The 23,037-nt window shown below is 44.1% G+C and overlaps 1 protein-coding gene across 1 annotated transcript; it reads right to left on the bottom strand.

The window, feature by feature from the left end:
* Positions 1 to 371: 371 nt before the first annotated feature.
* On the bottom strand, positions 372 to 22,617 carry nr2f5 (nuclear receptor subfamily 2, group F, member 5). The gene is made up of 4 exons (XM_040118516.1): positions 21,881 to 22,617; positions 10,088 to 10,368; positions 7,650 to 7,896; positions 372 to 1,838 (listed from the first exon to the last, which is right to left on the bottom strand). Exons 1-4 carry the CDS (start codon positions 22,245 to 22,247, stop codon positions 1,519 to 1,521), a joined length of 1,215 nt encoding a protein of 404 aa, XP_039974450.1. The 5' UTR covers positions 22,248 to 22,617; the 3' UTR covers positions 372 to 1,518.
* Between the last annotated feature and the right edge of the window lie 420 nt (positions 22,618 to 23,037).

Here is a 23,037-nt window from a genome sequence, read left to right on the forward strand (position 1 = left end):
TCAAGGGGGTTTTCCCTACATGACAATATCATCAGGAAGTGGAAAAGAACTTGCATGAGGTCTAAAAAAATGAAAGTGCTGATGATGTTAAAGCATAAATGTCTTTTCTCACAAGTTTTTCTCGACATTTGAAGTTGATGCATTAAAAATCTCAGTATTTTGCATCACTCTTCTGTGATTTTATGTGCACATTATCCATTTTTACATCATATGAGTTCACTTCCTCTCCTGACCGGACATAATACCTGTTATAACAGGTAACGAGAGATTATGGCACAGTCATAAGATAAATGCTCAGTGACAAAATCTTTGTTCTAAGGCAAGTACAGCTACTCTTGTAAAATCCCCCACCCCCCCAACCCTCGCCCAAAAGGTCCGATATTGACAATCGTGACTAATAAACAATGATGAGGATGCGTTGTTACACTCCTGCAGTAACATCGTGTAAGGAGATAGAATTATAATGGGCTTTTTGAATAAGTAAAAAGGTAGATCGATCAAATGAAGTAAGGGTAGCAAGAATCTACCAGTGCTGTGATATTACAGGAGTGAATAAGTGTTGGTTCTGACTACAAAGCAAGTGCCTAAGCTTTTATTTGAATTTATTTTTTACAAACTCCTTCTCTCCCCCTGAGACCCAAAAACTAGTATATAGTCAAATTATAGACAAACCAAACATGAAATTTTAATCACCAACACTACCGCAAAAATAATCCAAACAATATGCATATTTCAGCTTTGGCACAGGCTGCTGATAAGTGTAAATTTTGCTGGGTTTGTCTTTTTGTACTCGTACTGATATTGGCATGTCTGTCTGTCTACCCACCCTTTGAACCTGAGCTTTTCCCATTGAACCCTAATATGCTATAGATGCCTATGAATCAACGATATACTGTACATATGGACACAATCATGAATTTTCTCTCCATATAAACAGTGCTAATACAAACACACACAATAAAACATGTCCTCTGCAAAAGTCCAAGACATTTTGGCATTTGTCTTCTTTTAATGGCTTCTGGTTTTCTTTTCAAAAATTTGCTAAATATACAACCGGGCCTTGTGCTCTTGGTTGTAGAGTTCCATTAGCAAAGCCCTTGCTCAGTATTCGCCATACTGGGATGCTTGCGTACAGCATCAACAACAGAGCAAATGTTTTGTCTTTTGCTGTCTTTTACAGACCCGCTGGTGAACTGTGCAATAACCCGTTCTACCAACCTGTCCATCTCATGCCACATCTCAAATGTAGACTAAACCGTCAGGTGAGGGACTGCAGTGGGCATCCAAGTTTCTGCAGTGGTCATGGTGAATGATTGGCTGGCTTGTGTAGCTGGGACAGTAGCAGATTGTACCGTCAGTACGGATTTTTGAGTGGAATGGTGGGGAAGGCGCCTCCTGCGGGAAAGCTGAGAAGTTGAATGCAGAGAATGAAGAGAAGTAAAGATGGATGGATGAATAATCAGATGGAAGTTCAGCCTGAATTTGTCCTGCAGCTTCTCCTCGGTCTGTCTCTCCACCTCATGGCCCGTTCTCATTGTAGTGGAGAGAGATGGGTCGCTCGCGCTGCACGGTGGGCATGTAGGGCCAGTTGTAGCTGGAGCCAGAGAGCAGCATGTCGCGAAGCAGCGTCTCGATGGGTGTCTTGCCTACCAGGCGCACGAAAAACAGCTGCTCGATGACTGGAGAGGAGACGATGCGCAGGGAGGGCAGGCGGAGGAGGAGGCGTCCGAAGCGGTTTGGCTGGCTGGGGTACTGGTTCCTTACGTACTCCTCCAGGGCGCACTGAGACTTCTCCTGGATGCTCTCCACGTGGGCGATGTCTGACAGCCCCATAGCATCTAAAATGGAGGAAGAGAGATAAAGGTCAATGGTTTATCAATGGATCAAACAAAATCTTCTTTATGTTGTCTCAAAGTACCCTTCAAGAAAGCAAACTATATATATATAATATGAGCACCAACCAGTCTCTTCATTACACTGATGGAGACGCAGATGATGGGAAAAAGACAGAATACTGCTGCGATCAGAGGGTATAACATTTATGTCTTTTGAGAAGGTCACTCTGTCAGTTAGGCAGTTGATCGTGGTGCCTTAAATACCAATGACCTGACCAAGAGATGTGTCGGATTACAGAAACCCCAACCAATCACAGCTTGTGTTCTTTCACGATCTCTACGACTGTGCAAAGGTGATCAGTCAGGCACAGATTTGCTGAATGGGAAAAGTCAACGACCAAGGGTTCCTGAGCACATAATGGATGTTGTCAAACTTGGCAAGAGAGGGCAAAAAAAAAAATGTGGGTATTTTAGTCTTTAAGTCGAGGCCTTGTGAAGCATCCTAGATGTAGAATGAGTTGTCCTCTTGTATGACATGCCGCGAGGGACAAATGGCAAAATGTCCCGCCTGACGCTGATGCCCCACGTCTGTTGTATCGGGATGTTATCAGGCAAATATCATGTGGTCTGATTAGCATAAAGAATAATTGTTAATTAATCAGATAACTGAGGCTTGGGCCTCTAAAGGCGCTCTAAATATAGGTGGCAAAAGGGGAAGTCTTACTCTACATTAAATCTAATCAAGCTGATCGAAAGAGATGAGATGGGAAAGGTGACACAGAGGGGTAATAAAATTATGAAAGAGCTAACAGTTATTTTTTTTTCCTTACAAATTCCTCAGGTCAGAGAAATCTTGCTCAGACTTGAGGAAATCGAGGTCGTCACTGCAGAGATACGTATCTACTACACCCCTGTGGTCCCGTGTATCACGGCACACTACAGCCTTCCCTTTCCCCTCAGCTGGAGGTCATGTTCTGCCTTCCCCCTCCTCACACCTCCCCTCCCACCGGCCCCCACCTTGGCAAGAGTCTCACACAACCGAGAGAGTGTGTAACACTGCGCGCGATACTTTTCGCACCCTCTGCGCGCAGAGGAGTGCACGGGGGATTTAGTAAAAGAGGTCAGAGCTGTGTGAACTCAAAACAAAGACACATTTTACTGTACTACGCCACATACTGTACATTCAGTGTGAGTGTTCTCTGTCCCTGCCCCCTGAGTGAACCCTCATTTGGAGGACAGGTTTTTCGATGAGGGCAATTTCTTCTCGTTGTTTCAGTCTAAAAGCGCTGGCCTGTATGTTTTAGCCTGTCATCTTGCATCGTAGGTCCCCTTTGTCTTCTCACACTTTGATCTGTCCCCTGTGTAAACCCTGCCCTGCCGGGTTCCTGACAACAAAAAAAATTAATTTACCTCATATTTTAATCGAGCGTGTCAACCCCTCCCCACCCCAGTAGCCACTGTTCTCGTCCTTCTGGATGAACAATTGCTCCCACTTTGGCTGAATTTCCTTCCACTCGGGGGCAGCTGGACTGCTTTTTTTGTCAGGCCGCCATTTTGGGTCCTGCGTGACAAGGCAGTCACTGCCTGGTTGGGATTAGCAAAACTGTCTAAGCGACCGGGACCACTTCGCGTGCCGAAGCGACAGCTCTGTGGGCGCCCTTCCACGCCAAGCGCCGTGTTCTTTTGTCTGATCCTTGGGCACACACCAGGTCAGTGGGGGTGAGGGATCAGGCTGGCAGGACTGAGATGCCCATTCTCTGATGTGGCTTGATGGGACTGGGCTTCACAGGGGGAGTGGAGGGAGGGGAGTCAGAGGGAGGTGAGAGACGATTGGTGTTTGTCTGAGCTTGTTAGCTCATCCCACCAGGTCTGCAGGAGTCAGGTTTATTAATGGGTCTGTCTAGTTGTGTGCATGTGTGCATGTCTGCCTCCGTTACATTCAAATTTCTGTTAATATCTGCACGTTTCACTAAATGCATTGTCTTCTGGAGTCTCTTGGCAAGACGTGCCGTTTTTTTGTGATGAGCGTACATGTGGGTACATCTGCCCGCACACAGGGAAGTCACATGGGATGCTCAGGGCTACAGGGGTTATGTAGGTCATGGCCGAGGCTGTGGCGAATCCTCCGTCTCACCCATCATACATAATTCAACTCCCGTGGTGGGGGCGGGGGTCCCGGGGCTTGGGCTGGGCTTGGGGCTGGGTTTGGGGAGCTTAGAGAGGAGGGGTGGATGACTGGTTTCAATAATAGATGGGATCATGAAGGAGAGATGGCTGATGAAAGCAGGGAAGAGAAGGGAGAGCTGGATCCACAGCCACCCACATGGACGGGGGAGAGACACTAGGTATACAAAGAGTGAATCTGACAAGCCATGCAAGAGAGAAAAGAGGGGAAATGCAATAAAAAACACGGACAAGAGACATCTCAGCGTTGGCTTCTTCACCATCCGTTTCCCCCTGGGTCACAAAGCATGATCTCTCAGTGAAGTATCCCAGATGTGACAGTATTTTGGCTGGCACTGGAGCCCAGTGACTGTTGGGATAAACCTCAGCAGGGTTTGTGTATAAGCAGTATCAAAACAATGTCTATCTCATGGGTTTCCTTAAGATGTAAAACCCTTATATTTTGATTTAATCTTGTCTGCAGCTCAGTGGGGACAACATAATGCGACACAGGGAGGGTGTCAGGCTCAAGTGCCTCTGTTTCTTAAAACAGCTTTGGACCCAAACACACAAATCTTTGCTTTTCTTCGTCATTAAGTCCTATTGGCTATAATATACTGGCACGAGAGAATGGATTAATTGAGGTGGGAAATGAACATCATCATCAAAAATATAAGATTACAAGCTAAATGTCGCAAGGAGGAAATTTTAGCAGATCGTGGCTGCTGTCTGCCTTTATATTCAGAGTAATAAACATGTGGATTGGTGGGTTTAAGTAGCAGGTGCAAATCTATAAAAAATAATGAATCTGTTTATATCTAAACTAGGTTTTTTTTTGTAATGTAAATGAAAAAATAAATACTCATCCATAAGTCTTCCCCACCAAATGTTTGTGAGCAGTGAACTACATGGCCATCAGAAATTCAGTCAGGGCAATCAAAGATCGAGGTAAAGGTAAAAGCTTCAGGTTAAAGCTTACGTTTAACTCCAGCCAGAAAACAATGAATATGTAAAAGTGACTGGTGCGAGGCACAAGCAGCTACTCACAGGGTCAACAGCTGCCTTTAACAGTATGAGAGAGTGATCAAATTACAGTCAGATTCACGGAGGTCAGAGACCATGACTGAATAGCGGGAGGACTGTAGCGGCAGCATTTACATATGGAGCCAATGAGACAATATCTACTGCAGCATTAGAGGTCACCTCTCGGTCAGGCACAGTGTTGGTGAAGAGGTTGTGGTTTGAGTATAGTGGAAGTTGGCTTCGTGTGTCCGTGATCTGGATTTCACCGCAGCGGAGGGAAGAAATGTTTCATTGGAGCCAAAGGCATTTGAGTAAACTTCTTTTCCTGAGGTTAAATGATCAAGTAACAGGTAAAATGTATAGTCACGGAGGGGATTTTGGTTCACGGTTGGTCTGTGTGCGAAACTGTAATCGGGCCTTTTCATAACAAACAAAAAGGACTGCTTGCAGGAAGTCTTTGCTTCCTATTTAGTAACCAATAATGCCGCTGACTAGCTAGCTTTTTAGAACGTGAATATGTCACACTGTTGGCGTCATCTATCTGTTACACGACGGCTTTTTGTTGTTCAGACATGTATGCCTCTTACTGAAATGCTCATTTCGTGCACAACTGATGGATTTTAAAACGTATTTAGGCATTGAAGCCTTATTTAACAACGGCTCTGAGTGAGATGGATGAGGCGCCCGCTCTTGTCACAGTGGAGCCTGATTCATGAATTTTGGTTAAATAAGAAATTTCCGCTGCCTATTTTATAATGTCCAACTGTGCACAAGCACAGAATTACAAGACCTTAAGTTGGGACTCATATTAATTACTATTTGCGCACACGCTGTATGTAAGCATTTTGCTGGATATTCATGCAGTTTGTATGAATGAAAAATTAAAACACAAGTGATCAGAGAGTTGGTCGGATTATTCACACAAAGTTGTGCAAGGTTTTTTTTTAAACCTTTAAAACATATTCATAGACTGATCTGACATGAGAAAAATCTCCTTGACAACTTAAAATGGGCTCGTTCACTGTTTCCTGGGTTATTAAAGTGATTTTATTTATTTATTTTTCTTTTTACTTTTGTGCCAAGGAGATGAGTGATAGATTTGACAGTGCCCTTAATAAGAGGATGCAACCTGTGCATCCACCACATTAGCGTAAACAAGGTGTCAGAGAGTGGCCTATAAATGCGATGAATTGAATATAAGCTAGTTTTTTGTTTTTGTTTGTTTGTTTTTGTCAGGAATTTGCTTTGAGCCTAAATTAAAAAACAAAAAAAACAAACTTATATTAACAGCTGGCTGGATAGATAAGAGTGTTTTAATGTCTTCTAGCAACAGCAACACCTTTGCATGACACAGCAACAGCAATATATGGCAAAAATGTATTTAGCTATTTTAAGTTCTTAATGTCTATACTAGTAGTATATTGTTTTTTATATAATAAGGACAATAATATTGATAATAAAAAAATAGCCAAATAACATTTATGTAAATTAGTTATTTATTATTGCATTCACTGGTTGTTGCCCTCCCTAATAAAAAAGGAATGTGTATCTGCAAGAGTTTGCCCTGACAATGTTATAATGCACAGAATGACCGGAGGCCACTTCTTTAATTCAGGTTAAGCTGTTTCCATGTGCGTTGATACCCTGTGACTAAGTGTCCATATTGACATTTATAAACCAGTTAGCCGAGTGTTCCTGTGCCAGCGGAAGTCAGCTCAGCCCACGCCTGCTAATTCCTCCCTTACTGCCTGAGCAGTAGTAAAGTTTACTTACAGTAGAAAGGTGATGTTTTTGTTGACATCGGAATCCACCCAAAATCCTCAGTGAGTCTGAGTTTGTGCACAGGGGGAAAAAAAAAAAAAAACAAAAACAAAAAAACAAGCGCCTGTTTTTTCCTCCTAGCTGAAGTAAAAGCTAACCTGAGTTAGTCTCAATAGTGAAGATCTACCAGCGGACCTACTTATGAAATCTTGAATCTAATTTATCATATCAAAGAGAGTATTGTGCTTATTTGTTGGATTTTATTTTTCTATGAATTGTAACAACTGTTGTATCTTTTGTACTACCTCCCCCCTGCAACGCCGATTGCACCCTCGGCCGTCTGGCAGGTTCTCTCTTTGAATTTCCTCTCCCGAGGCTTGTCCTGTTTTTCACTGAATGCTCAAGTTTTTCCTGTTTTTATTTCTGGAGGGCTTGGGCCGGATCAGGAACTGTTGCTAATGTGTGGACTGTGACGTTTCTTATGATATTGTGATATTAGGCTGGGACATTAAGCTTGACTTGACATGACGTATCTAGCGTGTGTAAATGTGTAAATCTGTCAGTGCGTAAGACGTTTACATGGGTAAACATGAAAATGCAGCCATTGTCTCTAGACAGAGGCCGATTGCTTTGGCAATCGAAGAATACAAATGGGGTATGAGTAGGCTGACATAAAAATTCCAACTACGAATACGATGGATTTTCCATTTTTGGGCCATGAATCTCTAACAATTTTTAAACTTTTGATTACCCACTCCGGGGCCATCCACCTCCAGTTCTATCCTACTGTAACATTCTGTTCCAACGTTACATAACAGACTCTCCTCTTTTTTATTCAGTACGCGCACGGGCTTCATTCAAACTCACCAGATGTGAAGAGCACGATGGACTTGAGGCAGGAATATTCAGCCGTGTCGACCTGCAGGGCCTTCAGCTTCTCCACCTGCTCTTGGAAGACGCGGATGTGGTCCATGAAGGCCACCACGCGCTCTGCCGACATGGGCGAGGCGTGCAGGCCGGCCGCTGCGAGCAGGGGGGCCACGTGAAGCGGCATGGAGCACTGGGCTGCATTGAGGACGAAGAGCTCGCTCCATGACATGCGCAGCAGCGCCACCTAGAATACAGGCAGGGTATAGTAGTTAATACAAGAAGGAAACGATTTTCACTCCCTCTCGACTCTCAGCAAGATATCGCAAAACATAAAATCAGATTTAAATCATATGTGGTCAACAGATCTGGATTGAGATTTCTATGATGAGTTTCTTGATTTTTAACCATAAATGTAAAACTAATGAAGACAAAGAATTGCTTTCAAATACTAAAGGTGTGTTTGAAGGGTCAAATCCATTTAACTAAAAATGTATCTAATAGGAATAATGTTTAAAAATACTGCAGCACATTAGAGAACGGATCAGCACTGGCAGCGGTGTGCACTCTTCTAGTGCCTTCTAGGCTTTAGATCTCACTTACACCTGGCGTTAACATGAGCCAAACTGTAATTAGATAGCAACACATAAACATTGATTCTAGGTGTAAAGGGGCACAGGAGGCACTGAACATCCAGTAATCCAGACCAACTTTTGGAGAAGGTCAGAATTTGGTGGCATTATCAAAAACTAGATTCAGTGAAGGAGCCTCGTTCACGCACAGATACGTCCCAACGAGTAATATATTCATTCACTGAAGGAAGAAGGAAACATACCAATATAAGGTCACAGACAGCACCTAACTATCAAAAACTGATTGTAAAGACAAACCAATTGGATAAAGCTAGTCAGATTCGAAGATTGCAAAAGGTTGTGACAACCTGTGTTATGGCAGGAAGAAGAGAAATATGCTATGGAAACATAGTGATCTGTGTAAAGTACAGTAAACCCCTCGTGGCAGAGAGTTTCAAAAGTTCAGCGCCAATTAGCATCACTTGCCCCCGTAAGATAAGTTGGACGGTCAGCCCCTTGGTACGATGAGTTTCCAATGAGTTCAATGAGTTCTAATAGGAAAAAGAAAGAAGCTCCGGAGTCCCAAAATTACAGATCAAAGGTCGAAAAAAAAAAAGAAAAGCAAAAGTATTTAATGTTTCGAGGACCACAACTGCTACAAATCATGACTTTTACACGAGGAACAGCAGTCACATGTTGAAACAGGAATGTGGATATACAGACAGGGTGTTGACGCGTGCTGCAATTCGGCATGCAACCTGACATGACCCGCATTTGTAACGACGTTTATAATGTTGTTTTAGCTACCACAAGCTAAAAGTAATCCCTTATTAAGCGTTTACATCGTTTTATGTACCCTGTATAATCTAGCTACATACTGCAAACTTTAGACGCAGTCAAGTTACAAGACACTTGTCAGTGTCAGGTGTAAATGAAGTCTTTTGGTAGCGGGTTTGAAAAGAATGACACAAATAACACCATAGAAACCTATGGTACGATATTGAAGCACTTACTGAGAGAGAAAGGACAGATATATTCTACCAGCTGACATGACATCAATGATATATTTATTATATGGTGCAACTATAGCATGACATACTTGTGATGACTATGTGCATGTGAATATTTATCGGTCAGGCGATTATTCCGTGCCAGGACTACACAGATGATTTAAAGCTACATGTGCAGGCCTGATGTCATGTCCATCCATATTGAAAGTCATGAGAGGGACTGATTTCTTTCTAAGAGCCACTAAGTGATGATCAACCAAAGAGGAAAATAAAATCTGGGCATTTTCATTTATTTGTAGGCTCATGTTTATGGCTTCAAGTCTTTTTCACTGGCTCCACACGTTTTACAAAAGCACACAAGGGCTGAAAAATCTAATGTGAAAAATGTTTACATGTTGCACAGTTTTGGGTAGATCTTCACTAAAGGCACCCGGTGAATTATACACTGTATACGTGGGTAGTTTTTGAACACTAGGGTGCTGGTGTCCCACTATCTTTTCTTTACATGCTTTATTAAAAGGAACAGTTCAGTATTTTAGGGAATACGCTTATTTGCTTTCTTGCAGGGAGTTAAATGAGACGATTGATACCACTCTATTAATCTGTTAAGAAGTGAGCTTTAGAGGTGCGGTGGTTCTTGTCATTTTGGACAGAGCCAGACTACCTCTTTCCCCTGTTTCCTGTCCGTGTGCTAAACTAGGCTAAACGGCTCCTGTATGAATCTTCACATTTACTGACATGACATTGGATAGAAAGCAAACAAGTCTATTCTTTAACATGTCAAACTGTCTCTTTAAAGTTGCTGGTTGAATATCTTAATGTAAAGTGTAGTCAGGCATCAAAGCGGTCGACCCACCTGATCCATGAGCTGCAGGTCGGGGAAGAAAGGGATGTTCTTGGCCCACTCTACGGCACTGAACAGCAGCCTGGCCGCCAGTTCACAGATGTTCTCGATGCCCATCAGGTTGTTTCCCTGCATGCACTGGGCCCCGTAGCGAGATGTGGGGTAGGGCTCGGCGCGCAGCAGCAGAGAAATGAAACCGGACAGGTAGGGTTGGCCGTTGTACGGGTCAGTGCCATTGGTCAGGTACTGTCCTGGGCTGCTCTGGGAGTTTGATGTGCGCCCTCGTTGTACAGCTGAAAACAAGACAAACGTTGAGAAGTTAACCGTGCTAACCTGGACTTTTAATTCATGATAATACAACCTTTTTTTTTTCTTTTTTCTTTCTTTGCATATGTCTCCATTTCAGTGCAGCTGACTAATTTTAACAGACAGTAAATATCAGTGATGGTTATTACACTTTTATGATTTAGGAGGCCTGCCATAACAGTATGTCATCGTCTAATCTTGGTTTACATCCAAATGGCCTCTGCATAGCCCGCATGGAAAGTGAAGGGAAACCTAAAAGGCTGCATGAGAAACACAAGGCAGAGGACACGAAGACAGAGAAGAAAGAAGCAAATTGGGCATGTCAAATGTGTCAGACGGGGGGGGGGTGGCTGCAGAATGTGGTTTAAGGGGCGAAAAGTGTAGAAAGGGGAACATTTCTCTAACTCCTAAATATGTCAGCGCTCATCTTTTCAGTGGAGCAGTGGAAAGTGGCTGGGCCAAGGCCATTTTGCACTGCTGTTGTGCATCAATGAGTAATGACAAGCAGCAGCTGGTAAAGATATAACACTTCTTCACACCTACATATGTTATGCACCCGCGTATGCATACACTCATACTCACACCACACATGAATTCATACGGTAACATCCCCCCCCCCCCTTCCACTGCTGGCAAATGGCTCAGCCTGAGGCAGAAAGAGCACGCAGGGGCCAAACTCTCGTGCGCGAGCGCGGGCACACACACACACACACACACACACACACTAATACAGAAATGCCCAACCCCCCCGTGTGGAGCGATGATGATGCGGTGAGTGCTCAAAGGCCCATTTGGAAAACACCTGTTCGGTCATCCCCACTGTCTGACTAATAACTCCAGCTACTGTTACACAGAGCAGGTGAAAGAGGGGAGAGAGAGGAGAGAGAAGCAATGAAAATGCATGAGGGGGGGGGGGTACACGTGAGAGAAAAAATGAGGTAAAAGGGTGAAATGGTGAGATAGGGTGGAGAATGAGAGAGTGAGAGCTGATAAGTTGAGAAAACTGGAATTGAGGGCAGGGAGAGTGGAGAGAGAAGAGTGGAAGGGGGAAGGAGAGGAAAAGGTGTGGAGTTTAAGTATGTTTGAATATAGCCTGAGATGAGGCTTCAGATAGAGAGCACTGGCTTACATAAAGAGACAGGTGGAAGCAGGAGGTGGAGAGAGGGGTGGAAGAAAAAGGAGAAGGAGGGGTTTGGAAAATGCTTTTAACTCTGCATCACCTGTCACCTCACACACAGCAGCTGTGTCAATTGAACGCACAGTGGCACGTCTGAAATACGAGAGGTCAAATCACTCAAGAGCATTATAAAAACGCCTTTAATTCTGACCTGCTCTCCCTGTAGGAAAAAAAAAAAAAAACCTCTGCACAAAAGGTGTTGACCTCAAACAACTAGTTTTCCCTGTGAACTTGTGTCAACCCGTGTTCCCGGAGAAGAATGCGGTCTCCTTTGGCAAACAGTGCAGTCTCGCCGGAATGAGCTATGAAGAGGTGTTGCCTGTCACAAAGACAACGTTGCACAACGGGACATTCCTTGTCACTCGGGCTCCTACAGCTCTTGTCTCGCTCTGCAAATGACAGCTGTCGGATTAGCCACGCGTGTCCGTCTTTGCAGGATTTCACAAACAAAGGGAAATAAAAACGGCGCCCTGGGCGGCAACGGTGAAAGTAGTCCAAGAGCGAGGTGCTGTTGTGAAAGACTCAACAAGTCCTCCGAATTAAATTATGACCTGATGCCCCTATCAGCACGGACATCAGTTGTCTGTGTCTGCCAAAAAACGATACAAATCACTGTTGACAAAATAAACCCGGTTTATGATGTGACAACGTTATGGTTAAGGTCTGGATTTAGGCACAGAAACGCCTGGGTTAAGGTCATGAAAACATCGTGGTTTGGGTTAAAGTAGGTGGTGTCGCTCTATAACAACGTCACCTGACTGCCGGTCACGACTCCTTCCGCCACTAGAGGACGCCTGCTGAAATGACTCAGTCTGCCGAATCCCGTGGGAGGAAAGTCTTGAGAGACACTTCCCCGACTGTCTATATCCAAGCCTGAGCCCTTCCATGACCTAAAACTGTCGCCCCGCCCTATCTTATTAGTGTGTTTCATCTAAAAAAAAAATCTCCTACAGGGGTGAACGACCTGGTTTCCACTACATGTGGTCTTCTCATTAATGCTTTGGGCAAGCGTTAAAGCACAATGTCCCTGACCTCCATGGAGAGTTCATCAAATTTATCAAAAATTCAATGACCCACAAATTCCATGACCTGTTGGGACCCTCACCCTGCTGCTTTTCATGTCGCTGATTTGCGAATTCACGGCTATTAATCTGCTCTCATATTAATTAGTGGTTAATCCTGCAGATGGTGGTGAATCTCTTGATCCACTTGACTTTTCAAAAGCCTCATTGTGGGGGTCACTCGTGGCTGAGAGGCAGAGCACTCGAGTACGTCCGACTGAGACACATCGCTCTCTGTTTTTCCTCGCCTACAGCTGGCTGACGAGACTGAGGAGCGGAGAGAAAGGAAAAGGAGAGAGGGGTGATTATGGAAAGGTCCACTGCGTTAGGGAGAAAGAGAGACAGCGTGGAGACAGAGAGATGTAGTATCTTGACATAGAGGAAGGCAGCAAGAGAGAGCAAAAGAGACAGAAATGACATTAGAGAGAAGCAGATGCCTGGGGATAAGGAAAAAAAAGGAAAACCATAGAATGAAAAGATAGAGAATGAAAAGGGGGGATGGGAGTATAAAGTCAGATTTGGGTGTCTGCCATAATCTGTTTCCTGCTTTTTAATTGGTGCACTGCGGCTTATAGCTCAATGTAATTGACTGAGCTTATCATCACACAATAAGAAGGGAAAACAGCTAGGAAACTTAAAAATACGCAGTTATTTTTTTCTTGCCAAAAAAATAAATAAATAAATAAAAGAAAGACCCTAAAAATCCCTAAAACCAAAAGCAAAACAGCATCCCGTGTAGGTAGGGCATGAAATGAGGGCATGAGAATGAGCAAGCGGAGGAAAGTGCACGCAAACAGAGGTACCACGGGACATTTCAGCTGCGACTTTCAAACTGCCACTTCAGCAAATGGCAGCTGGCGGAGGGCACGGTTCGCTGACTGGCTGCCCTGGATTAGCCTCTGGGTCAGACTGTTAGTGGAATTACAGCAGCTAAATACAATTAAGGCCTATCAACATTTGGACTAAAAGGTCACTGTGCAGGGGCAACACAGACGCATAATGCATTTGGCTCAGTCCAACACTTTAGTTTAATAAGTAGCTTTTCCATTTCTAAAGCTTTCATTGGAGAGCGAAAAATAAACACGTTACCCCGCATGAACCTGTGCCTGAGTAGTCCACGTCACAGAGGGCCACAGCTCAACCGAGTGCGCATATGCCTGCGTGTGTGTGTGTGTGAGAGGCGTTGACAGCATTAGAAAACTCTGCAATCCTGCAATCAACAAAATATCAAAACAAACCCCCCAAAAAAGTAGTTTTACCCACTGAAAAAACGTTTGGAAGGTAATATATATGCTACATGTATGTGTCACTGCATATTCGTATAGCTGCACGTGGTGGCTGTGATCCGGTTCAGAGGGCAGCGTGCGACATGACACCGAGGTAATATCCCTCTGGCCCTCATGCTTGCATTTTGGCCCTGAACTTTGACTGGCAGGTCACTGCTCTGCGGCAGGGCAAAGGGAGTCAGATAGGAGCAGAGGGGAGCTAATGTGTAAACCTGGAGAGAGGAGGAGATAAAGAAGAAGAGACTGACAAACACAGAGATGTTACTGAGCAGAAAAATATTTATCTAAATTTGAATTTAAAAAAAAAAAAAAAAACCCCTTTGGTCCTGTTGCTGTGGCAATTCCCAGATCTGTCAAACAAACACTGAGCAGTTCTGTGACGCTGTTTTTCTGGAGCCATAGTGGCTGGCTGACACTGCTCTAGTGGGCTTTGGACTCTTAATATAACATGTTACAAAAAAACCACACATTTTTATATCATACTCTACAAAAACTGACAGTCCCCTTTTTTGTAAGACTGCTATTAAGATTTTTGCTTTTATGGAAAAACAAGAAAACTGCCATGACAGCTAAAGATTAAGCCTTAAGTCTTGAGATTTTAATCAGTTTTGAGCGTGAATTGAGTTAGCTCATGGTTTTGTACTTATTTCTTTGAAAAAGATACGAGATGTAAAGATACTATACGATCGCGTTTTCAAACAGCCTGGTTGAGTCCATGGTCCACAGTAGGTGTCCTATTGTGCAAGTGCAGGCTCTAGTGACACACCGAGTTCTTCTTCCACTCATTCTACAGAAACACTTTCTGCTGCTATAACCCACATTTTTACATTAACAGCGGCTCCGAACGACCGCCTGTATATGAAAGGGGTCGCTCATACTGTGGTGACAGATACCGTGTGCTCCACGGAGCACTTTAGCGTCTTTCAGCTCACTGTTTTGGTTTTCCGTCCACAACTTTGCCGTCTTGATTCACTCTCACTGCTCAGAGATTCCGTAGAAACCCACTGGCCACCACCTGCACGGCATCCAATGGCAGACAACGTCAGAGACTATCTGCCGAACACTGTGGACCATTTGGCGGCTAAAAGGTAAAAGGCAGTGAATATCGGACCTACAGTCATCGTGGGCAGAAACACGACTCTGAATGTTGTGCCGTAACCGTTTGCTAACACGTTTGCCGTATCAGGCGATAAGATGTCAGTGTTGTTTACAGTTTTTCTTTTTGTGCTGCCCCCAAGTGGCCAAAAAAAAAACAGTTACTACAGGTTCAAAGATTACAATGTGTTGGTATTATTTGCTAATATGAAGGTGAGCGGATGCAGGTGTGTGCATCTTTGAACGCGTAGCATTAAATACATCAGTGATACAAAAGGTGCTCCATGGAACATTTAAAAGAAATATCGAGGCTGCTGCAAACTGTATTGTGATTGAATTTGGACTGAAGAGAAACACATAATTAAAAACAAAGAGTATAGCAAACTGGACATTTGTTTCTATAAGTCCTACTCACCACAGCTTTGCTACACTCTTTTCCTCCCACCTACGGAGAGATAATTGAGAACTAAACCACCTGTACACGGTGGAAGAGGACTGACTCGACCGCGGGAGAGCAGAGGTATGCGGTGAATGTGAGAGACACAGCAGAACGAGAGCGCAGAGAAAAACCGGAGGCAGTGCAGGAGCAGCGGGGAAACAGTGACGCAGACAGAGACAGACAGAGACATGGAGTGCCGAGGAGCGTTGCACGAGGAAGTTTGGTAGCTTTTGCTGCGCAGTTCCAGTGGCCTCGGCCTCTGTCTCAGATTTTGATGAGCCAGTTCCTGAATTAATTAGTGAACCGAATTCCCCGCGTACTCGCTGACTCGGATTCGTGCTATCCTTATTTACACTTACACACCACCGCCCCTTCCACTCTTTGTTTACCACACAGAAGGCCACAGTAGGGAATAAGTTAATGTCTTGTCAGTGATTATGGCCTTTGGAGATGACATTTATGCATCAAGCTGTGTCCACGGCTGTTTGCTCCCCGGTTTTATTTGTATTTCTTCGGCCAGCTCCTCTTATTGCAACCTGACGGTAAAAATATGTACTACGAATTAAATGATTAAAGTTTTTGAAGGTTTATGATACAAAATATTTTTACAGTAAGACGGTCAATACATTGAAAGGGCCAGTTTCCCCAAAACATATTTTCCCGTGCATGTCGTGCAGATATTTTTGGTTTAATTGTTTTGAGATCATGAGATATTTTCTACTTAGTCTTCTGCTGCCAAGCCAATACAATGGAGGTGAATTGAGAGGATTTTTTTTTTTGTTTTGTTTTGGGTTTTTTTGGTGCTCAAAGTATTAAAAATACTTTTTTTATAGTTCAGATATAATTTGCTTTTTTTTAGATCCAACCACCTAAAAGGGAGCTGCTACAAAATGCCTTCATGGAAGTCTTTAGTCTGTGTTGTAGTAAAATTTTTGGCTCCACATAATACTTTTACGGATATTTTTAATAGCATTACTTAAACATACTTTCTATTCAGTTAGGATGTTGGCAGAATTTTTTATTATTTTTTTTTTTTAATAACATCAACAAATAACCTCAAAACTATTGTATCTGCATAGCCAGATATCACTAAAGTTTAAGTGGGAGAATGGGGGGAATTAGGGGGAACTGACTTTTTAATAATATAACTGTGGTTAGAGAAGAGCCTCTATCATATTACAAGTGAAAGACATGTGTGACCAGTATCCAGTTTTCATTAAAAAAGAAAGTCAATATAAAAATGTTGATCCCAAATGGGGTAGGAAAAGTGCATTGTGGCTATTTTTTTTTTTTTTTTTTCATCTAAAACACTGCTACCCAGTGAGCACGGATAAGATCATCAGCTAAATGTTTCAAATATAGATTCTCTGCACAGATTCTCCCTGGTGCTACATTAGGGACCAAGCGACTGTGCCTCTTCGTTGGCTGCGTGTTATTACGAGCGACCCCGGTGAGAGACGAAAACAGGTTGAGCTGCTTCAGTCACTCGCGGAACAGTCCGGAGTCAGTCGCTGTGTGAGCGTGATTGACTGACTGCGCCCGAGGAGGTCACGTTACGTTTACGTTTGTCACTTTGGCAATACTGGGGCCTGTGCGGGAAAGAAAACATGAAAACACCTCTGTACAGTGTGGAGTTCATTATGTGTTACATTGAAACATGAACCAACCACCACTTAACCCCCCCACCCCACCCCACCCCCACCTTGAGGTGTTCAAAAGCATTACAAAAAAAACCCAGCATCAGTCATCTATCCACCCGCATGCCTTTCTGAAATATCAAAGTTGGCCTTGAAGATAACGTCATAGGCTCCACTGCATCACTTTAATGGAGGCTGGGCAGTACTGAACGACATGTCAATGGGAGCCATTTTTCTCTGAGAGGCCTCCGCTAATGACTCAGCCTCTGAGTGTGGTGATGGGGTTTAAGTATTTGATCTGTCAATAGCTAAATTGCTGGGATGAGTAAAGGTTTTCGGAGGCAGAGGGGGCCAGACTGCAGTGTTTTGGTGTTAAATTGCCGGCTGTTACGAGCCCACTATGGAACATGGATCAGTCAATACACGCTGTCTGTTAGACCTTAGTGCTCCGGTGGGGTATTTACTCACTGGAGAGGCTGTGGATGGTTCACACATTTGGACTTTGACTCGAGCCTGTCTGTTATTAATGTTTTAGTTTTGGTTGACCTATATTTTCCGCTGCTGTTGGTATTTTGTCAGAGTGCAATATGGGTCAGAGGAGGCAGCAGCCTCCCCACCGTCTGCGTTGGAGTGCGGGTATTACAGATTCCTGTGCTGCAAATGGATGTCGAGACTACGTACTACCACTGCACTCCACTAGCCGTACGCGTTTGCATGTGTGTTGTGTGCAAACAGCTGCCCAGGTATACGATACACACAACAGACGAGATGACGTGCTCATCGTGTATGCACGCACCAACCAGCACAGTAGAGCTACCACACGGGATATTTCTGTCCTCAATGAAGTCAGCAGCTCATCCTTGTGCTGTGTTTCAAAATTAAAAGACTCACTCCAGTTCAAAGGAACTGTCAGGCTGATTCTCTTTGCCTCTCTGCTCCCTATTCAGCCTAGAAACTGCACTGACAAGCGGAGGTTCTGTGTGGCTGCGTGGTGAGACAGACACTAACGCTGCCAAGGACTTAGGGGTTTGATTCCCACTGAGGCCAGGACGGAAATGTTTGCTGTCATGGTGCTGGAAGGTGCTCCAGAAAAAAGTCTCCAACAAATGGTACTATGTTCGACACGGCAGTCTAGAGAACGAGGTCAAACGAGAGAAAGAAGAAAAAAGAAAGAAAGAAAGAAAGAAAAAGAAAAAACAAAGAAACACCCACTCCAAAGCGAAGAACTTCTAGATCTGACCCCGTCCACTCATGAAACTTTTAGCACGTCGTCTCAGCGGCTAAATATTAATGTAGTATAAACAGCAAAGTCACGCAGCAGTGTTAGTGTCATTAAACTCTACCGAAGTATTAAAACTCTCCAGCTACAACTATTATTGTAGCCTAATAGGTTTATACTTCGTTGGTGAACAAAACCAGTCAACACCTGCCATAGCTACAGCAACGACCCAGCACTGTACCTCAGTCTCACTTCGTCGAGATGTGAAGGACATTGTGACGCACGGTATATGCTACGACAGGGAGCATTTCGAACACACGCACCACCCAGATCTGCTGCTTTATTCCGACTAGATCTTTTCAGTAACTTTTGCATATCGTTGGAAATGGGGAAAAAAAAAAAAAAAAAAAAAATCAAATGTAGAATTTCCCCCGGATCATGACTGGGAATAAACATCGCAGCCCCCCCCCTGACAACCTTAAGCGAACCTGTTGAATAATATAAAGGAAACATGACTAATGTATGACCTCTGGGGGGGATAATGGCGGCCGTGTGCTTCGACAGTTCTGGCACTTTTCAGCTTGCACCCTCGGCCTTTGAATTCGAGGATACAGCAGTGCGTAATTTACTGCGGGTGTTCCAATAAAATAATTATGCCGGCATTTGTTTCAAATATCTATGAATGTCTACACCGATATTCAAATATTTCTTTGTTGTGCTTTCTGCTTCATGAAATCAACTGGAGTCACGGTTAAATAACTGAAGACAATTGAACACCTGTGATTTACTTAATTTCAAGTGCATGTGCATATCATTTATAATGAATTATGATCACTGCCTTTCTCGGCCTCTCGCTTAACTCTGCTGTATATTAACTATTTGTGACAATCAGTTCTTGTTTTTAATCCTCTGTTGTGTTTTTATTTCCAAATGATCGTAACATTTGCTGTAAAAATTCGCCGGACGGTGCATGTGTCTTTAGAAAAACTGTCCTAAGTAGACGAATGATCGCTGCTAAACAGAAATCAGACCACAAAGAGGATTTAAGGAGACCGTTTAATCCCACTGACCTCAAATGCACCAACAGATGAGCTCAGCCAATGCAAGTTGAACTGCTTCACATTTATAAGCCAGAACTACACACACACACAAGTAGTTTATATCAAGAAGTCAGCGTGCGATGAGTTTTAAAATCTTATTCTTTCTCGCACACATTTTGAGATAATTTGCCCTCTTTCCATTTTTGAAGGGAATTTCTGGTTTTACTTCAACGTGATACACACTTTTCCATCTTGTAATTAGATCGAAACTGAATGTAAAGAAAAAATGTATGCCCGCTGGACGGATTTTTCATGTATTTTCAGAAAATAAAGAGGCTCGATGACTTGTCAGGATGATTTTTTTTTTCCGGTGCAGGCTGGTCTACAGCCTTTATGCACAGCATTACAGGGCCACCTCAACAGTACGACTAACTCCTTACCATGCGATTCTTGAGGCTGAGCTCATGTCTCGTGAACAATGTGCAGGCTTGAACGATGCAAGGTCACACTGCAAAAAAGGCAAAGGACTTTCCCACACAAAAACAAATAAATCATTTGTTTTGAATGCAAATGAACTTTTCAGGTATTTCACTGAATGTTCATTTATTTGCAAGTAAGAAAAATGAAATGAGAGGATTTGCATGGAAACTAGAGTTAGAATGTATCTCTCTTCCACGTCTCTTCACCTCTCTATATATATATCTAGATTTATATATCTATATACAGATATATAAATATAGATATTTTTATTTATTTCAGTAAACATGTTGCGACGCGTCAGGCCAAATCCCCTGGTTCATTCAGTCTGAAAGGAGCATGACCAAGAGTGTACGCTGCGCACGCGGGCGCGCGCACACACGCACACACGCACACACACACACACACACACAGCCAGAGAGGCATAGCAGTGCACTAGAGGGAACCCTTCAGGGCTCTGCGGAGGGACGGGTATTTCCACCGTCTCTGTATTTACATTTGTGGCTCAGGCGGAGAACAAAGGTTGCTGTGGAGACTCTGTCTGTCCTGCGACATGCGAATCCTGCCGGAGAGTCCTTGAGCAAGACAGCTCAGGGGGCTGCTGCTGCTGCGGCTGCTGCTGCTGCTGAGCCCCTTCTGTCCTCTGAGAGGGCAGAAATACAAGAAGCGAGGTGTGACATCTTCATCAAAGACTCAGACTTTTGGGGATAACTGCTCTCGAAGTGGGCGAAACGCACTTGTTTTTGTTGTTGACAATTAAAGACAATTAAAACTTTATTGTCTGTGGTTCACTTGTTCTCATTAGGTGTTTGTGCATAGTTCGCAGATATTCAAGCCTTGGTATTTTCATTCATTTCCCAAAGAGATTACACCGAAAATCAAACGCATCTACAGGCTGTCTCCTCTAAATCAGCAGGATCTCTAAATTATGTCTTTATGGCTCGAGTCTCCTAATTCCATCCACAGTGCATAAACACACAAACACACACACACACACACACACACACACACAAATGACCCCATAACTTACGCCGCCGAACCCAGCAGTTTGGAGAAGGACATTTTGGCTCCATTTGGTTCAACTGTTTAAAATATGCACCGTCGCATCTCTCACGAGTGGGGTGTCTCTCCGCTGAATGACGACCGATAAGGGGAAGCGCTCTTCTTCCCCAGCACGTTTCCCCCGCTCCTCTCGGGCACTAACTGACCCGTTGTTAATCCGACACAAAACAACAAATGCAGCGGCATCCTCTTATAGCGGCTCTGGGTGTCGGCGAGCAAACGGCATAATTAAAACGGGGGACAAAAGGGGGGATTTCACAGAAGGGAGCGCAGCGCGGCGAATGCTTCAGATGTGGTAAATTAATGTGAAATGAGCGTTGTGGGACCGCAGGTGGTGTCTGATTATTTACCCATAACAGCGGTGGCTGTGGCACAAGATGTATAGAAGCACACAACCTTTGGATCAACAGGCATAACATAACAAAACATACCACGACGCGTGTTTTACGCACAAAATCCCTCACTGCCACTTTTTTGTTTTGTTTTTTATTTTATTTTTTTTTGTAAGAGACATGCGAGGAGACAAATTACAAAAAGGCTGAACCGACTGTCACATTTGGTCTCAAAATGTATTATGTTCTCCCGGCAGGAGAAAATCACACAGCGCGGTGAAGTGGCGCTTTCCAATCCGAATCTCTGCGTGTCCGGAATTTTTTCTTAAATTATGGTTTCTCTCTACAAAAGGGAAGAATCTGCCTCATTTATACTTTGTCGTAAATATTTTGGGGTTTTTTTTGTGAAAAAAACAAAAAAACAAAAAGCCCATAAAACAAGTGACACTGCGCTGGACACACGAGCTTCAGCCAATGTGAGAGAGTTGGTCGCTTTGTTTTTTAAAACAGTAAAAAAAAAAAAAAAACCGTCTACGGCTGACTTCTATTTTACAGTGAACATCGTTACCCACAACTTTACGCACGGAAAGACGGATTGTAAACACAAGCCTTTCGTCTCACGGGCTCACGCTGACACCCATCACGCACCCCGCAGACCACAGCACTGGCCTTACCTTCCCTCCTCATGCCGACTTTGAGGCACTTCTTCAGGCGGCAGTACTGACACTGGTTCCGGTGGTGCTGGTCGATGGGACAGTCTCGGTTCCCCCGGCAGGTGTACGTGAGGTTCCGCCTCACCGAGCGCTTAAAGAAGCTTTTGCATCCCTCGCAGGTGAACTGGCCGTAATGCTTCCCACTGGACTTGTCCCCGCACACCATGCAGTCCACGTTGGGGATCTTGTCCCCGGAAAGTGCGTCGTTCCCCGGGGTGGAACCGTTGGGTGTCCCCGGTGCCCCGCCGGGCTCCTGGCCGCAAATCTGGAGCTGAGACCCCGGATCTGCAGAAATGTTCTCTGGCCACTGGTTTACTACCATTGCCATGCTATCCCCAAACACTTTGGTCTTTGTTTAAATCACAGAAGGAGAGTGAGACTGAGTGATAGAGATCCGTCCTGACGTCTTGGAGAGAAAAAAAGAAAACGAGGAAGGGCGAATAAGGCGCTTCCCACTTCCTCCAGAGGTCAATCTGTGTTTATCTGAGCTTATTTATTTAAATCGGGTCGGGCTGTTTGTTTTTCGTATATCACTGAGTTCCTTCTTTAAACATCTATCAAAGTTTACAGCAACGGCGAGGTATCAACATGATCGATGCATAAGAGCGTAGCCTACAACTCCCGGTGCTCCTCGCTGCGCAGCGATCCATAAACACGTTGTTCTTCAGAGTCTAACGTCTTGGAAAAGTCAGTCCAATGAGTCAGCGAGTGGCCGGTAAAAAAAACAAAAAAAAAACGAACCGTTGCCGGAATTACGGGTTGCTCCTACAAATCTGAAATAGGGCACAGAAAAAAAAACAAAAACAAAAAAAAAAAACGGTGACTGTGACAGGCAACAATATTTCGCCTCTCGGTCGGTCGCTCCGGTCCAACCCGCAGTCAGTACTGCAGCGGGATTCGGTCGAGGTAAAGTCTGCCCCCTTGAATGACAAGCGCGATTTAATACTGACCGCGTTTCGCGTTGCTCGGCGAAGAGGCTTTTCTTTAGTCCCAGCTTGCCCTCGGAAACGGGGTAGAGCGCGGGTCCCGGGGATTAGGCAATCCCGGTTCCTGTTGTTTCTTGCGCGCCGCGGAGAGGTCTTGGATCGCGACGTCGGTGTGCGCCCCCGGCTTTTACT

This window comes from Xiphias gladius, chromosome 22 (assembly GCF_016859285.1).
Source record: "Xiphias gladius isolate SHS-SW01 ecotype Sanya breed wild chromosome 22, ASM1685928v1, whole genome shotgun sequence".
Classification (NCBI taxonomy): Eukaryota; Metazoa; Chordata; class Actinopteri; order Istiophoriformes; family Xiphiidae; genus Xiphias; species Xiphias gladius.

Coding starts and splice junctions, on each gene's coding strand:
- nr2f5 (XM_040118516.1), bottom strand. CDS start 22,247: ATGGCAATGGTAGTAAACCAGTGGCCAGAGAACATTTCTGCAGATCCG. Junction 10,369..21,880: donor AGTCGGCATGAGGAGGGAAG/GTAAGGCCAGTG, acceptor TCTTGTTTTCAG/CTGTACAACGAGGGCGCACA. Junction 7,897..10,087: donor ACCTGCAGCTCATGGATCAG/GTGGGTCGACCG, acceptor CCTGTATTCTAG/GTGGCGCTGCTGCGCATGTC.